The 12,165-nt window shown below is 44.3% G+C and overlaps 2 protein-coding genes across 4 annotated transcripts; both read left to right on the top strand.

The window, feature by feature from the left end:
* Positions 1-192: 192 nt before the first annotated feature.
* Positions 193-3,986, top strand: LOC112565251 (low affinity immunoglobulin epsilon Fc receptor-like). Its single transcript, XM_025240614.1, has 5 exons — positions 193-349; positions 642-727; positions 2,477-2,567; positions 2,940-3,150; positions 3,788-3,986. Exons 1-5 carry the CDS (start codon positions 277-279, stop codon positions 3,810-3,812), a joined length of 486 nt encoding a protein of 161 aa, XP_025096399.1. The 5' UTR covers positions 193-276; the 3' UTR covers positions 3,813-3,986.
* Positions 3,987-7,227: 3,241 nt separating this feature from the next.
* On the top strand, positions 7,228-11,363 carry LOC112565285 (cell surface glycoprotein 1-like). 3 transcript variants are annotated; one of them, XM_025240655.1, is made up of 6 exons: positions 7,228-7,556; positions 8,170-8,255; positions 8,936-9,026; positions 9,354-9,579; positions 10,422-10,817; positions 10,872-11,363. In XM_025240655.1, exons 1-6 carry the CDS (start codon positions 7,502-7,504, stop codon positions 11,140-11,142), a joined length of 1,125 nt encoding a protein of 374 aa, XP_025096440.1. In that variant the 5' UTR covers positions 7,228-7,501; the 3' UTR covers positions 11,143-11,363. The 3 variants fall into 3 exon arrangements, with proteins under 3 accessions (XP_025096440.1, XP_025096441.1, XP_025096439.1); XM_025240656.1 differs by having other exon boundaries at positions 7,229-7,556; positions 10,422-10,878; positions 11,041-11,363; XM_025240654.1 differs by having other exon boundaries at positions 7,233-7,556; positions 10,422-11,363.
* The last annotated feature ends 802 nt before the right edge of the window (positions 11,364-12,165 follow it).

The raw sequence follows: 12,165 nt of genomic DNA, 5'->3' as shown, positions 1-12,165 counted from the left end.
CACAGTCTGTATACACACACCACACACACAGTCTGTATGCACACCACACACATACACACACACATGCACACCTATACACACACAGTGTCTGTATGCACACCACACACATACACACACACACATGCACACCACACACACACACAAGCCTCATGATCACGATGTTACACAATGCCACCTGAAGCTACTTTATCTCTGGATCATCGTCTTATCTGTCGCGGTCCTCATCTGACTGCAAGTCTGTTGACATTTGTGTGAGCGACTGGATCGTCAGCAGAGATGTTGAAGCTGCCGGCCATGAATCTCCTCCTTGTCACATCCTTTGCCTGTCTGCTGCTACACCTGTGTGGCGGTGAGTCTTTGAAGTAGCATTGCTACATACATGTTACAGTCAGGTGTTTGAGTCACAAACTCTCAGTCAAGCTTTGAGTATTTGTAGACAGTATTTGTAAACAGTATTGTTTGGTAATATTATCCATCAAAGATTATCTTACTTCGAGAGTTACAATAATATGTGACATGTAGGTAATAGTGTAGGAAAATAATTAAAGGTATGAAATGTGGCAGTTTAACATATGTAAAGTATTAGGCAATGCCCTTTACAAAAGCTTTGACTACCTACAATCCACTGTGTATGTGTGCAGCCCAAACATGTCCTGATGGTTGGAGGAATTTTGAGAAGTCGTGTTATCTGTATGTAGATGAACACTGCAACTGGCTGGACGCAAAGGTAGATGAGTAAACGAGAGAATGAGGAAGTTGGAATAATCATCAGATCATGTCAAACATCCGTTTTAGTACAATCGCCATTCAGCAATCAACAATCAATAATCAACAATCAATTTTCCCTGTGTAGTTATTTTTTTCTCCTCAACTCTTCTAAAGCTTCCTATGAAGAGACAACATGTCGTTGTTATATTTTTGATGTACTTAGAGACTGTTTGCTCGTTTGACATGTTTGCCCCCGAGACAGAGTGAAAGGTTGCACAGTGCGGACATGATGTCCCGATGGTGGTGTCCAGCGCCACCTGGCAGTAATGTTATAAACTGTTATGTTTCATTACAACTGGAGGCTGTAAGATAAACTTACTCCATCATCACTGTTCTGCCTGAATGGCAAATGCCAGAAATAACACAGATGGTCGTTCCTAAGTCTGTGATCTTATCAGAGATGAACAGAAGGACAGACAAGCCCGTGGCCATTATCAGTCAAGTTCCAACTGTTGACCTTCTGTTGTTGTCTTCAAAACCATGTGATGGCGGCCGTAACATCCGATGTCTGTTGTGAAGGACGAGTTTCTGTAGCCTCCGACCCTGACATGTTGCTGCAATGGATGGTTTGGCCAACAGGCCCAGCACTGATGTTGTCCCAGCACTGGTGTTGTCCCAGCACTGATGTTGTCCCAGCACTGGTGTTGTCCCAGCACTGATGTTGTCCCAGCACTGGTGTTGTCCCAGCACTGATGTTGTCCCAGCACTGGTGTTGTCCCAGCACTGATGTTGTCCCAGCACTGATGTTGGTACCTTGGCCTCAGGAACCCGTTACAGAGATGCGCCCCGACTAACGATGGGTTACTTCTCTATAAACCGTTGTAAGGTGAAAATATCGTTAGTCCAAAGTTCACTTAGTACAACAGCCTACCGAGCAGCCTACATTAGCCTCCGACACACTCAACGTGTTCATGTAACAGATGTGAACTTACAGGTGGGCAGAACGATTGAAAACATACAACACAACCTGACGAAAGAGTCTCGGACAGCACGGGGCTGGTCCCTGGTCGGTCCATGTGTGGCCCCTGTGTGGTCCCTGTGTGACCCCTGTGTGACCAACTGACTGGCCCACTTGTGGCCTCTGTGTAACAATGTATGATCCCTGGCTGGCCCCTGTGTGGCCCCTGTGTGGTTCATGTCTTGCTCATGTGTGGCTGCTGTCAAGTATTTAGGTTCAGATTTCCAAGTACGATTTCTGCTGAATGCTTTTCACATTTGGTTCTTGGTTAAAAGGGAAAATGCTGAAGTCGATAAGGAATCGTCATGTAAATAAACCAAATGACCAGGTATCATGGTCCATCGCATCAAACTGGACCTGAATGTTTTACAAGCTGCACACCTTTCCCACTGTGTAGTTGACAGGGTCAAAGCTCTACAGTCTACAGTCTACAGTCTACAGTCTACAGTCTACAGGCTACAGGCTACAGGCTACACACCTGTGAGTAAAGACTCAGGTGAAAACTGTTTGGTCTTCATGTCGTTCTCCACAGCAGTCCACAGACTGAAATAATCTCCTACAGTGTCACAGCGTGAAGGCGATGTGGAAACAGAGGCAACTAGTGATATGGGTATCAACTGCTACAACAACATGACGACGACGACGACGACGATGATGATGATGATGATGATGATGATGATGATGATGATGATGATGATGATGATGATGATGATGATGATGATGATGATGATGATGATGATTTTTTTGCAGGCCATCTGTGAGGCGCTTCGTTCAAGCCTGGTGGAAATAAGTTCATCTGAAGAAAACAGTTTTGTAGCCAGCATCGTGCAACTGCACAACGGTACATCTTGACCTCACACACCTGTACTTAGGGTCAGGCAGGTAGAGATGTTGCTGCGGGGATGTCAGATATGTTTGCAGAGAAAGGTTTAGGCAGTGAAAACAGGCAACAAGAGGAAGCGAAAAGAAAATCGGCTAAAATATGGTGTTTGTATACTCTTGCGCCCCATTACCGACAGAAAGTTTTACTTTGCGGCTTTTCCTATCATCATTATTTCTTATCATTTTTATTTCTTATCATTATTTCCTATCGTCATCTTTTCTTATCATCATTTCCTATCATCATTATTTCCTATCATTATCTTTTATCATCATTATTTGTTATCATCATTTCATATCGTCATCATTTCCTGTCATCATTATGTTCCGACAGACAGAAGCGTCTGGTGTGGCCTACAGGACCTTGCTGAAGACGGTCACTTTGTGTGGACGTCGTCGCTGGAGAAGCCAGACTACATCAACTGGGTGCCCGACCAGCCTGATGAAGATGGAGGTAACGAGGACTGTGTGGAGGTCTTGAATAACGGCCAGTGGAACGATGAACAGTGTGTGGACTACAGGAGTTATCCTTTGTGTGAACAGCCGTGAGTGTATTACTGATGTATTGTATTGTATTTATTGTATTGTATTGTATCATATTGTATTGTATCGTATTGTATTGTACTGTATTGTATTGTATTTATTGTATTGTATTGCATCATATTGTATTGTATCGTATCGTATTGTATTGTATCGTATCGTATTGTATTGTACTGTATTGTATTGTATTTATTGTATTGTATTGCATCATATTGTATTGTATCGTATCGTATTGTATTTATTGTATCGTATCGTATCGTATTGTATTGTATCGTACTGTATTGTACTGTATTGTATCGTATCGTATTGTATTGTATTGTATTGTATTGTATCGTATCGTATCGTATCGTATTGTATTGTATTGTATTGTGTCGTATCGTGTCGTATCGTATCGTATTTATTGTATTGCATACCGTCTCTCATTGCTCAGACATGAACATACCTCACTGGACTAATCAGCGTGTCGAACTTTAGACCGACATTTAAAGTCCGCTACAATCACAGCAATATGATGACTATTTGAGGAAAGTCTGTTTCCGCTGTAAGCATGTTGATGTTGATGTTGATGTTGATGTTGATGTTGATGTTGATGTTGTCCCTTGCTGCACACTAATCGCTGTTCACACCTGCCCCTGTCTGCAGCGCCGTGGGGGAGCCCATTGGGTGAGTGCAACATTGCAGCCACAGAATGCAGGGAGCAGCACAGGTCCCTCTCCTCCTCCTCCTGCATCTCTCCACTCCGACAACACCATTGCGGCCTCACCAACAACCAGCCATCGCCAATATTTTCACCTCATCCCGGCGTGGAATGGTAATAAAGAAATAAAACTGTCGTGTTTAAGCGGGTGTTCTTACCTTTCTTGTGAATTCCAGTAAATTTACACATACACACAACCACACAAACAATAGCATACACACACAAAATAGCACACACACAATAGCACACACACACACACAATAGCATACACAGACAATAGCACACACGCACGCACACACACATACAAACACAATAGCATACACACACACAATAGCACACACACACACATACACACACAAAATAACACACACAATAGCACGCACACACACACAAAGTCACACTCATATGCTGGCACACATTCTCACACTTCCTCACACTCACACTCAAATATATTCACATTGACAGACTCATACTCAGCATACTCATTTTACTCACATACGAAAGGACACACACTAACACACGCACTCACACAACATAACACACATTCTCACTCAGACACACATTCGCGGACACGCACACTTTCACACACACATATTATAACAGCCACACACTAACACACACTTGGTCGCTCACACGCACAGTCGACTCTAATCTCCTCCCTCTCTCCATCTCCAGACAAACTGCAATCAACAGATGAGGATGGAGCTAGCGTTCTGTCTAAAGCGGTTCGTTGTCTGTCTGTCTGTCTGTCTGTCTGTCTGTCTGTCTGTCTGTCTGTCTGTCTGTCTGTCTGTCTGTCTGTCTGTCTGTCTGTCTGTCTGTCTGTCTGTCTGTCTCTTTGGCCTTGACAATGGGTCTTCCCGTTCAGTCAGAGAAGACGAGGTAACTACCAGGTGAGATTCTATAACAGTCGACAGACAAAACACAAAGTGTGAGCCACAGGTGTGTGACACTGGACAGAGCACCTTGCTAGCTAGGTGTACGGCAAGGTAGACCTAGCCTGTCACAACCTCACCAAACAGGAAGTTAGACTGAAGCGAGCAAACAGCCAGACAGGTGAACTAGTGAGTCAAGTTACTCAGTCAATACTAGGATACTTTGAACTTTCACCTCCACTGCCACTGAAGTCAGTTGGATGAGATGGCGGTAGTTACATAGCTACTTATAATAAACATCGTATGTAGCAGCCTGTGTCTGTCTACATGTGTGTGTGTGTATGTTTGTTTGTGTGTTTGTATGTGTCTGTGTCTGTCTGTATGTTTGTCTGTCTGTATGTGCCTGTGTATGTGTCTGTATGTGTCTGTATGTTTGTGTGTTTGTATGTCTGTGTGTGTGTCTCTACTAAACTAGTGTGCTGACATGCCTTCATGTAAAGCGCTTTGAGTCCCGCTGATGATGGAGAGAGACACCATATATTGGTATGTATAACACCATATGTAACACCATATATTGGTATGTATAACACCATATATAACACCATATATAACACCATATATTAGTATGTATAACACCATATGTAACACCATATATTGATATGTATAACACCATATATAGCACCATATATTAGTATGTATAACACCATATATAACACCATATGTAACACCATATATTGGTATGTATCAGTGATGCTCAACCTTTTTCGGCCTGCGGGCCATATCCATTTCGGACAGCCGTGTCGCGGGCCGCTTCACTGCAAAAATACAAAATACAAAAAAAATAGAGCAGATACCATTTTTTATTAGAAACAAGTTGTACTTACCATTAATTATGTAGTAATTAGTGGGATATTTGAAGTTGTTTTCCCGAAACCAACTTCTGAATTTCCTGCCTCATCGTAGAGACACCAAGTCGGAGAACTGAATCGAAATGTTCGTCCATCGAAAAAAAGATTGAGAGACTCCCCTACGCAGGGATAAATACTTCTTCTTCCTTTTTTTCGTTTTTTTCGGGCTTTTTTTTTATTACTAACATGTGGATTTCCTGAACTGTGGGCAGAAGTTTCGCGGGTCGGATGGCACCGCGTCGCGGGCCGGAAATGGCCCGCGGGCCGTAGGTTGGGCATCCCTGGTATATATACCACCATATATAACACAATATATATAACATTATATTGGCTTATGTTATGCTTATTATTACTTATATTCATGGTTAGTCTTGACATGCGCAGTGGGTTCACACTCGCGCTTGTATACCATCTCCCGCTCATGTCAGTGATGTTAGCTCTACAGGAAGGAAGCCATTTTCGTGCCCAGTGGATGATGGGTTATCGTTCCTTTGAAATTCCATGCCTAGAGAGCATCTTCTCCAGTTGACAGTCTGGACTGTTACAATGACACTCAGTGCAACTAGAAACATTGTTGTCACATTAGTGTCAGCTGGCCATGCTTGTGATAGGCAGTGTTACAGCTGTGGCACAATGTTACATCCTCCACTGCCTAATGTTACATCCTAGTGTTACATCCTCCACTGCCTAATGTTACTGCCTAATGCTACATCCTCCACTGCCGGTCACCGTCTGACATATTCCCTGACAACAGTCGTGACAGGGAGGAACTGGCTTCAGTCCATCTTTACGACTGGTGGATGCATCTGCTTTTTTCAAAAACAACTTGGTAGCCATCATTGTGACACTGCACAAAGGTCAAGTTGGTGTTGTAGTCGTGTGTTGTAGTCGTGTGTTGTAGTCGTGCAGGCAGTGATGTGCTTGATGACACCACAACATACAGAATAAAGGAGACGCATATAGTTATATCAATAGTTCACAGAATGGAACACCTACAGCACCTACAGCATCTACAACATCTACAACACATACAGCACCTACAACACATACAACACATACAGCACAATACCTACAGCCCCTACAACAACTACAGCACCTACAACACCTACAACACCTACAACACCTACAACACCTACAACACCTTTTTCCAAACCCTTTGATTACCTACAGGCGTCCTACCCACCTAATCACCTGTAGAGTGACCGACAAAGCAAACGTGTCCAACATGTCGCCAGTGCTGTAGCCAGTCACACAAACTGTCAGTTCACATATCAACCGACATGTTTGTATAAATCACAATTATTCTGTGTTGTTGCTGCCTTGCTGCGAATTAATGTAAAGTTTTTATTTCTGCTACTTAGTCCAAAGGCTAGATGTCAAAAAGCATAACTTTTGAATATTCCGTTATCTTCCTAAATAACGATTTGTCATTTGGTATTTGTCTGTCTGCTTATTTGTCTCTCTGCCTCTGTTTCCCTCTCTCTCTCTGTCACACACATTTCTGGCGCATGTGTAACAAGGTTGTCCTCTTGTGGAGACATTGTAGTGGGGAGGGTGAGTGGTGTCAGTGAGGGGATGTTGCTACTTGTTGCAAGTTGTCAGTGTTGTTGTCTGGTGCTGGGTGATGACTATCACGAGCTGCACCTTCACCTGCACCAGCCTGTGGCAGGCAGCGCGGGAAAACAATCTGACGACATCGCCATTATCTGTCGCCGCCTTATCAAACCTCGCTCTTACTTGCTTCCCTCTCATTTCAAGGGAACGATAAGCATCTGTAGACAAAGCCACCGCACACGTGTGTGTGATATTCATTCTGCAAACTGCTGGCGCTTGACTTGTCTCAACAGACAGACAGCAAAGCTTGACCTCACTCAACATGCGTGACCTCTCCATCGCATCCCTCGTCCTTCTGTTTGCTGCAGCACTCTCAGGTGACAATGTGCTTCTTGTCCTTGTTTGTCCCACACCTGTCACATGCGGAATTTTGTGGTTTGAATTCTATCCAGTGTCTTCGGCGTTCGCCTTTAATGGGGTTAGGATGTTTGTTGTTTGTTGTTTGTTGTTTGTTGTTTGTTGCTTGTTGTTTATGTGATGTCTTTAGGATCTTCAGGGTTGTACTTTGTAGGGTCTCTTCAGGTTCTTCATAGTTTGTCTTCAATGTGACGACCTTACAGTCTTCGTGCTTTGTCTTCAATGGTTTATGTCGGCATCTACTTTGTTTTCTTCCAAACTGCGTCCAGCCCTGTGTCTGTGTCCATTCCATTCTATCAACTCCATTCCTTCACATTATAACGATGACCTTCTCACGTGAGAACACATTTTATGTATAATCAGCAGGTGTATATTTTCTCAGGTGTTTGGCAGGTGGACAGTTAGTCTGTTGACGAACGACATGTCGACCAGAGAGAAAGTAATTATCGTGAAATACCTTTTCATTGTATTAGACATGTTTCCTTAAGTGAAGCCCGGGTGTTGTCACCAAGGCAACTGTCACTGGTCCACCGACACCCGCAACTCATTGCTGTCTTCACATTTGTCTTGCAGTCAAAGTCTGTCCCTCCGGGTGGATGTTTTTCTCTAATTCCTGCTACTTTCTGGTGAAGAATTCTGTCAATTGGTTTGATGCAAGGGTAGGTGCTTTCGTTTTTTCCTCTCTTCCATTAATTTCTTTTGTCTTTCTTTCCAAAAAGTTTTCTACGAGAGAGGGTGTGCGTGTGTACGTGTGTGTGTGTGTGGATGTGTGTGTAGCGTTAGTACGTGTGTGTGTGTGTACTGTGTGTACGTGTGTGTGTGTGGATGTGTGTAGTGTGTGTAGCGTTAGTACGTGTGTGTGTGTGTACGTGTGTGTACGTGTGTGTAGTGTGTGTACGTGTGTGTAGTGTGTACTCGTGCGTGTGTACGTGTGTGTGTGTGTGGATGTGTGTGTAGCGTTAGTACGTGTGTGTGTGTGTACTGTGTGTACGTGTGTGTGGATGTGTGTAGTGTGTGTAGCGTTAGTACGTGTGTGTGTGTACGTGTGTGTACGTGTGTGTACGTGTGTGTAGTGTGTGTACGTGTGTGTGTGTAGTGTGTGTTCGTGTGTGTACGTGTGTGTACGTGTGTGTACGTGTGTGTAGTGTGTGTACGTGTGTGTGTAGTGTGTGTAGTGCGTGTACGTGTGTGTTCGTGTGTGTAGTGTGTGTACGTGTGTGTGTAGTGTGTGTAGTGCGTGTACGTGTGTGTGTGTGTGAGTGTGAAACCAAGAGAAGTAATCCATTCAATGCAGAAGTGGTGACTTGAACATTATATAAATGTCGACTTTCTACTTCAGGAAATTTGCAGAATGTATGGATCCAGTCTGACTGAAATTAATTCAAAAAACGAAAATAACTACTTGAAAAATGTGATAAAATTCCTCAAAAGTGAGTTCTTGTTTCATTTTTAGTCTCTCCATCTTCTCTCTCTTTACACATTGCTATATATTTCACTAGTTATTGGCAATTGTATTATTTTCATCAGAGTTGTGTGGTGACAAGTGTTTTCTCTCTCTCTCTGTCTGTCTCTTCCTTCTTCTGTTTATTCCCAGTGTAGATCGTTGATTCCAATTACCCAGTGACTGACTGATGTATCACTGCAGGCTTGTTTGGTTGCTCTCTGATCTTCTCACTGTATGCATCTCCTTGTATTGTGCTGGCCGGCTGGCTGGCTGGCTGGTCACTGGTAAGAGCAGTGTTGTTTCTGTCGGCCAGTCAACGAGGTGTGGATAGGTCTGGACGACCTGGAGAGGAAGGGTACCTACCGCTGGTCAGCCAGCAAGGGTCTACCCACCTTCACCCGCTGGCTGCAGGGTTCGCCGCCCCACCCCGTCACGGGCCACGACTGTGTGGAGATCATCTTCTTCCACCGGGAGGGCTGGAGGGGCAGCTGGAGGGACAAGAACTGCACTGACCTCCTGCCGGCATTTTGTGAAGCAGAGTAAGTGAATATGATAGTACTCACTGAGGCAAAAGCCAGAGAAATAAATACAATTTAGTCTCAACAAAGTAAACATAAAGTTAGATGAAGTATAGATGTAGTGTGTACGATGTAAACATCAAACTAGGTGAGGTAACAAGAGAGACTGAACATTGTGTGGACACACTCCCTGATTACATCATGACCGTAAGACTGAGCAGCGCCAACAATGCTGAGACTGTAAATTACAAGAACTGTTACACTGGAGCTACAATGGAGGAAATGAAATACATCAGATGACAATATCTAAAGTCACACTACACAAGATGAATATCACTGTTAGTGTCACTGGACACTGAATGTGTCCTTGCTAAGCAGGGAGTAAGAATAAATACTCGTCAATACTTATCAATACAGACTTTACACAAATGAAGTATATAAAGGTTAGGATGATAAATACTAAGTTACACATCAAAGTAAATACAAAGATTTGACAAAGTTAAGTAGGATTTACCTAACAGCCATGCCAAATTGGAGTTCACGGAATAAATGCCGCATTAGAGTGAATGAGTCCATCCTTAGATGGTAGGTGCATACTTCACTGACAGTTAAAAACAAACATAAAGTGAGACATGAGAGGTAGTACAGACACAGTACACCACCCTGGGTAGACAGACTGCTACACGAACTTCTGATATCCAAGATTATGAAATGTTTACAAGAGAAGATGGCGGATGTTCACACGGGGACAACAATGTCATAGTCCAGGGCTGAGGGAGGGTCACGGGTGTATTTACACCATCGCATCTCTTATTGAGAAGATGAGGAAGGATGTTTACAACATACTTGTCTCTCAATTTCAGACCGTTTGACGTTGAACCGGAACCAGAAGTGGACGACATGTCACCGAACACAGAGTCACTTCCGGACTCGAATCTAGAAAATGGAGCCGTTGATATGATTCAGAACACCGGATCGTCTGATGCATCTTTCGACTTGGAACCTGCAACTGAGCTGCAGGACATTCCACCCAACACGTCGTCTGACATCTTTTCTGACCTGGAGCCTGAAACTGATGACATGTCACCGGCCACCCAGCCACCAGACTTGGACTTGAAGACTGTCGCTATTGCTGTCAACGATGCAGCAAACACACAACCGTCTAACATGTCTCGGTGGCTGCCACCAGACGAGCAACCATCTGATAGGTCGGTAGACATGTACACCGACGATATGCCACCAAGCACTCAACCATCTGGGTCAAAGGTCGACGTCAACACTGACGATATGCCGCCAAGCACTCAACCATCTGGGTCAAAGGTCGACGTCAACACTGACGATATGCCGCCAAGCACTCAACCATCTGGGTCAAAGGTCGACTTCAACACCGACGATATGCCACCAAGCACTCAACCATCTGGGTCAAAGGTCGACGTCAACACTGACGATATGCCGCCAAGCACTCAACCATCTGGGTCAAAGGTCGACGTGGATCCCGAATATGGAAGCGATTATGCGCCAGCAGACACGAGGTTACCTGGCTCCGACCTCACCACCAAGCCTGAAAATGATCCTGTCACTTAACTCCGCCCCCACAAAACTCATCTTTCTACATGGAGTGTGAACACTGAGAGATGGTAAGGTGCCACCACAGGGCAGCCTCATCCACCTGTCGGGTCAGAAGACTGTTTGCATGTTTCCCCACAGACCCACAACTGATGACTCCCTATTCGAGGGTTGATGTTGACGCTTTCAGGGCAAACAATAAAAGACATTAATTACGATGAATACACTTTCTTTATTGTGATTGGTGCATGTCGCTTTAAACTGTTCAAATTTCGTCATCGACGAACAAATGCACAAACACACACACACAGGTGGTACTGCAAGCATAGTACATGCAAGCTTGTATACAGAGACAGCGAGCCATCTTGCCCTTGCTTCCCATGAACAAGCAGAGACTGCTGGTTCTCAATGGAAGTAACTTCGAGTGACGCCACACAAAGCATCTGTTTCCTCCGTGTTTGTTTGTTTGTTTGTTTGTTTGTTTGTTTGTTTGTTTGTTTGTTTGTTTGTTTGTTTGTTTGTTTGTTTGTTTCCTGTTATTACTGTCGACCCATTCACGAGCAGGACGCCACGTGTCCCGGTTTCCGCAGTGAGTTGTTGCCACATCTTGCTGCTCCCCTCGTTACGCCTCATGTCTGTGAGTGCTTCTTCTCGCCATTTTCACCTGTCAAGTCGATTTTGCAAACAGGACGAGGGGGCGAGCTGGCAGGTGCGGCAGACGAAGCAGGTAAATAGGAAATCTTGCGCCGTGAAGCCAAACATGTTTCGCGCGAAGTATTTTTCTAACGCAATTAATCATCCGGGTCTCGGCGCACTTAGCGCCTGAGCTTGTAGCACAGCGCATGCGCACATCCTTTTGCCATCCTATTATTTATAGTAATGAAATACACGTGTAGCATCAAAGGTTCTCTGTCGGATGTCCCATTTACTGCACTCATACCTCCGCCACTGATTAGTCACATATGTTAGATACGTAGAATCGAAAACTGTCGGCTGCTGGTGGGAGGAAGCGCCCTCACTAACCCGTCCGCCCAGCGTGCA

The sequence above is a fragment of the Pomacea canaliculata genome, linkage group LG5 (assembly GCF_003073045.1).
Source record: "Pomacea canaliculata isolate SZHN2017 linkage group LG5, ASM307304v1, whole genome shotgun sequence".
Lineage (NCBI taxonomy): Eukaryota > Metazoa > Mollusca > Gastropoda > Architaenioglossa > Ampullariidae > Pomacea > Pomacea canaliculata.
Note: the sequence above shows the minus strand (reverse complement) of the source record. Positions and strands in the feature narration are given on the sequence as shown.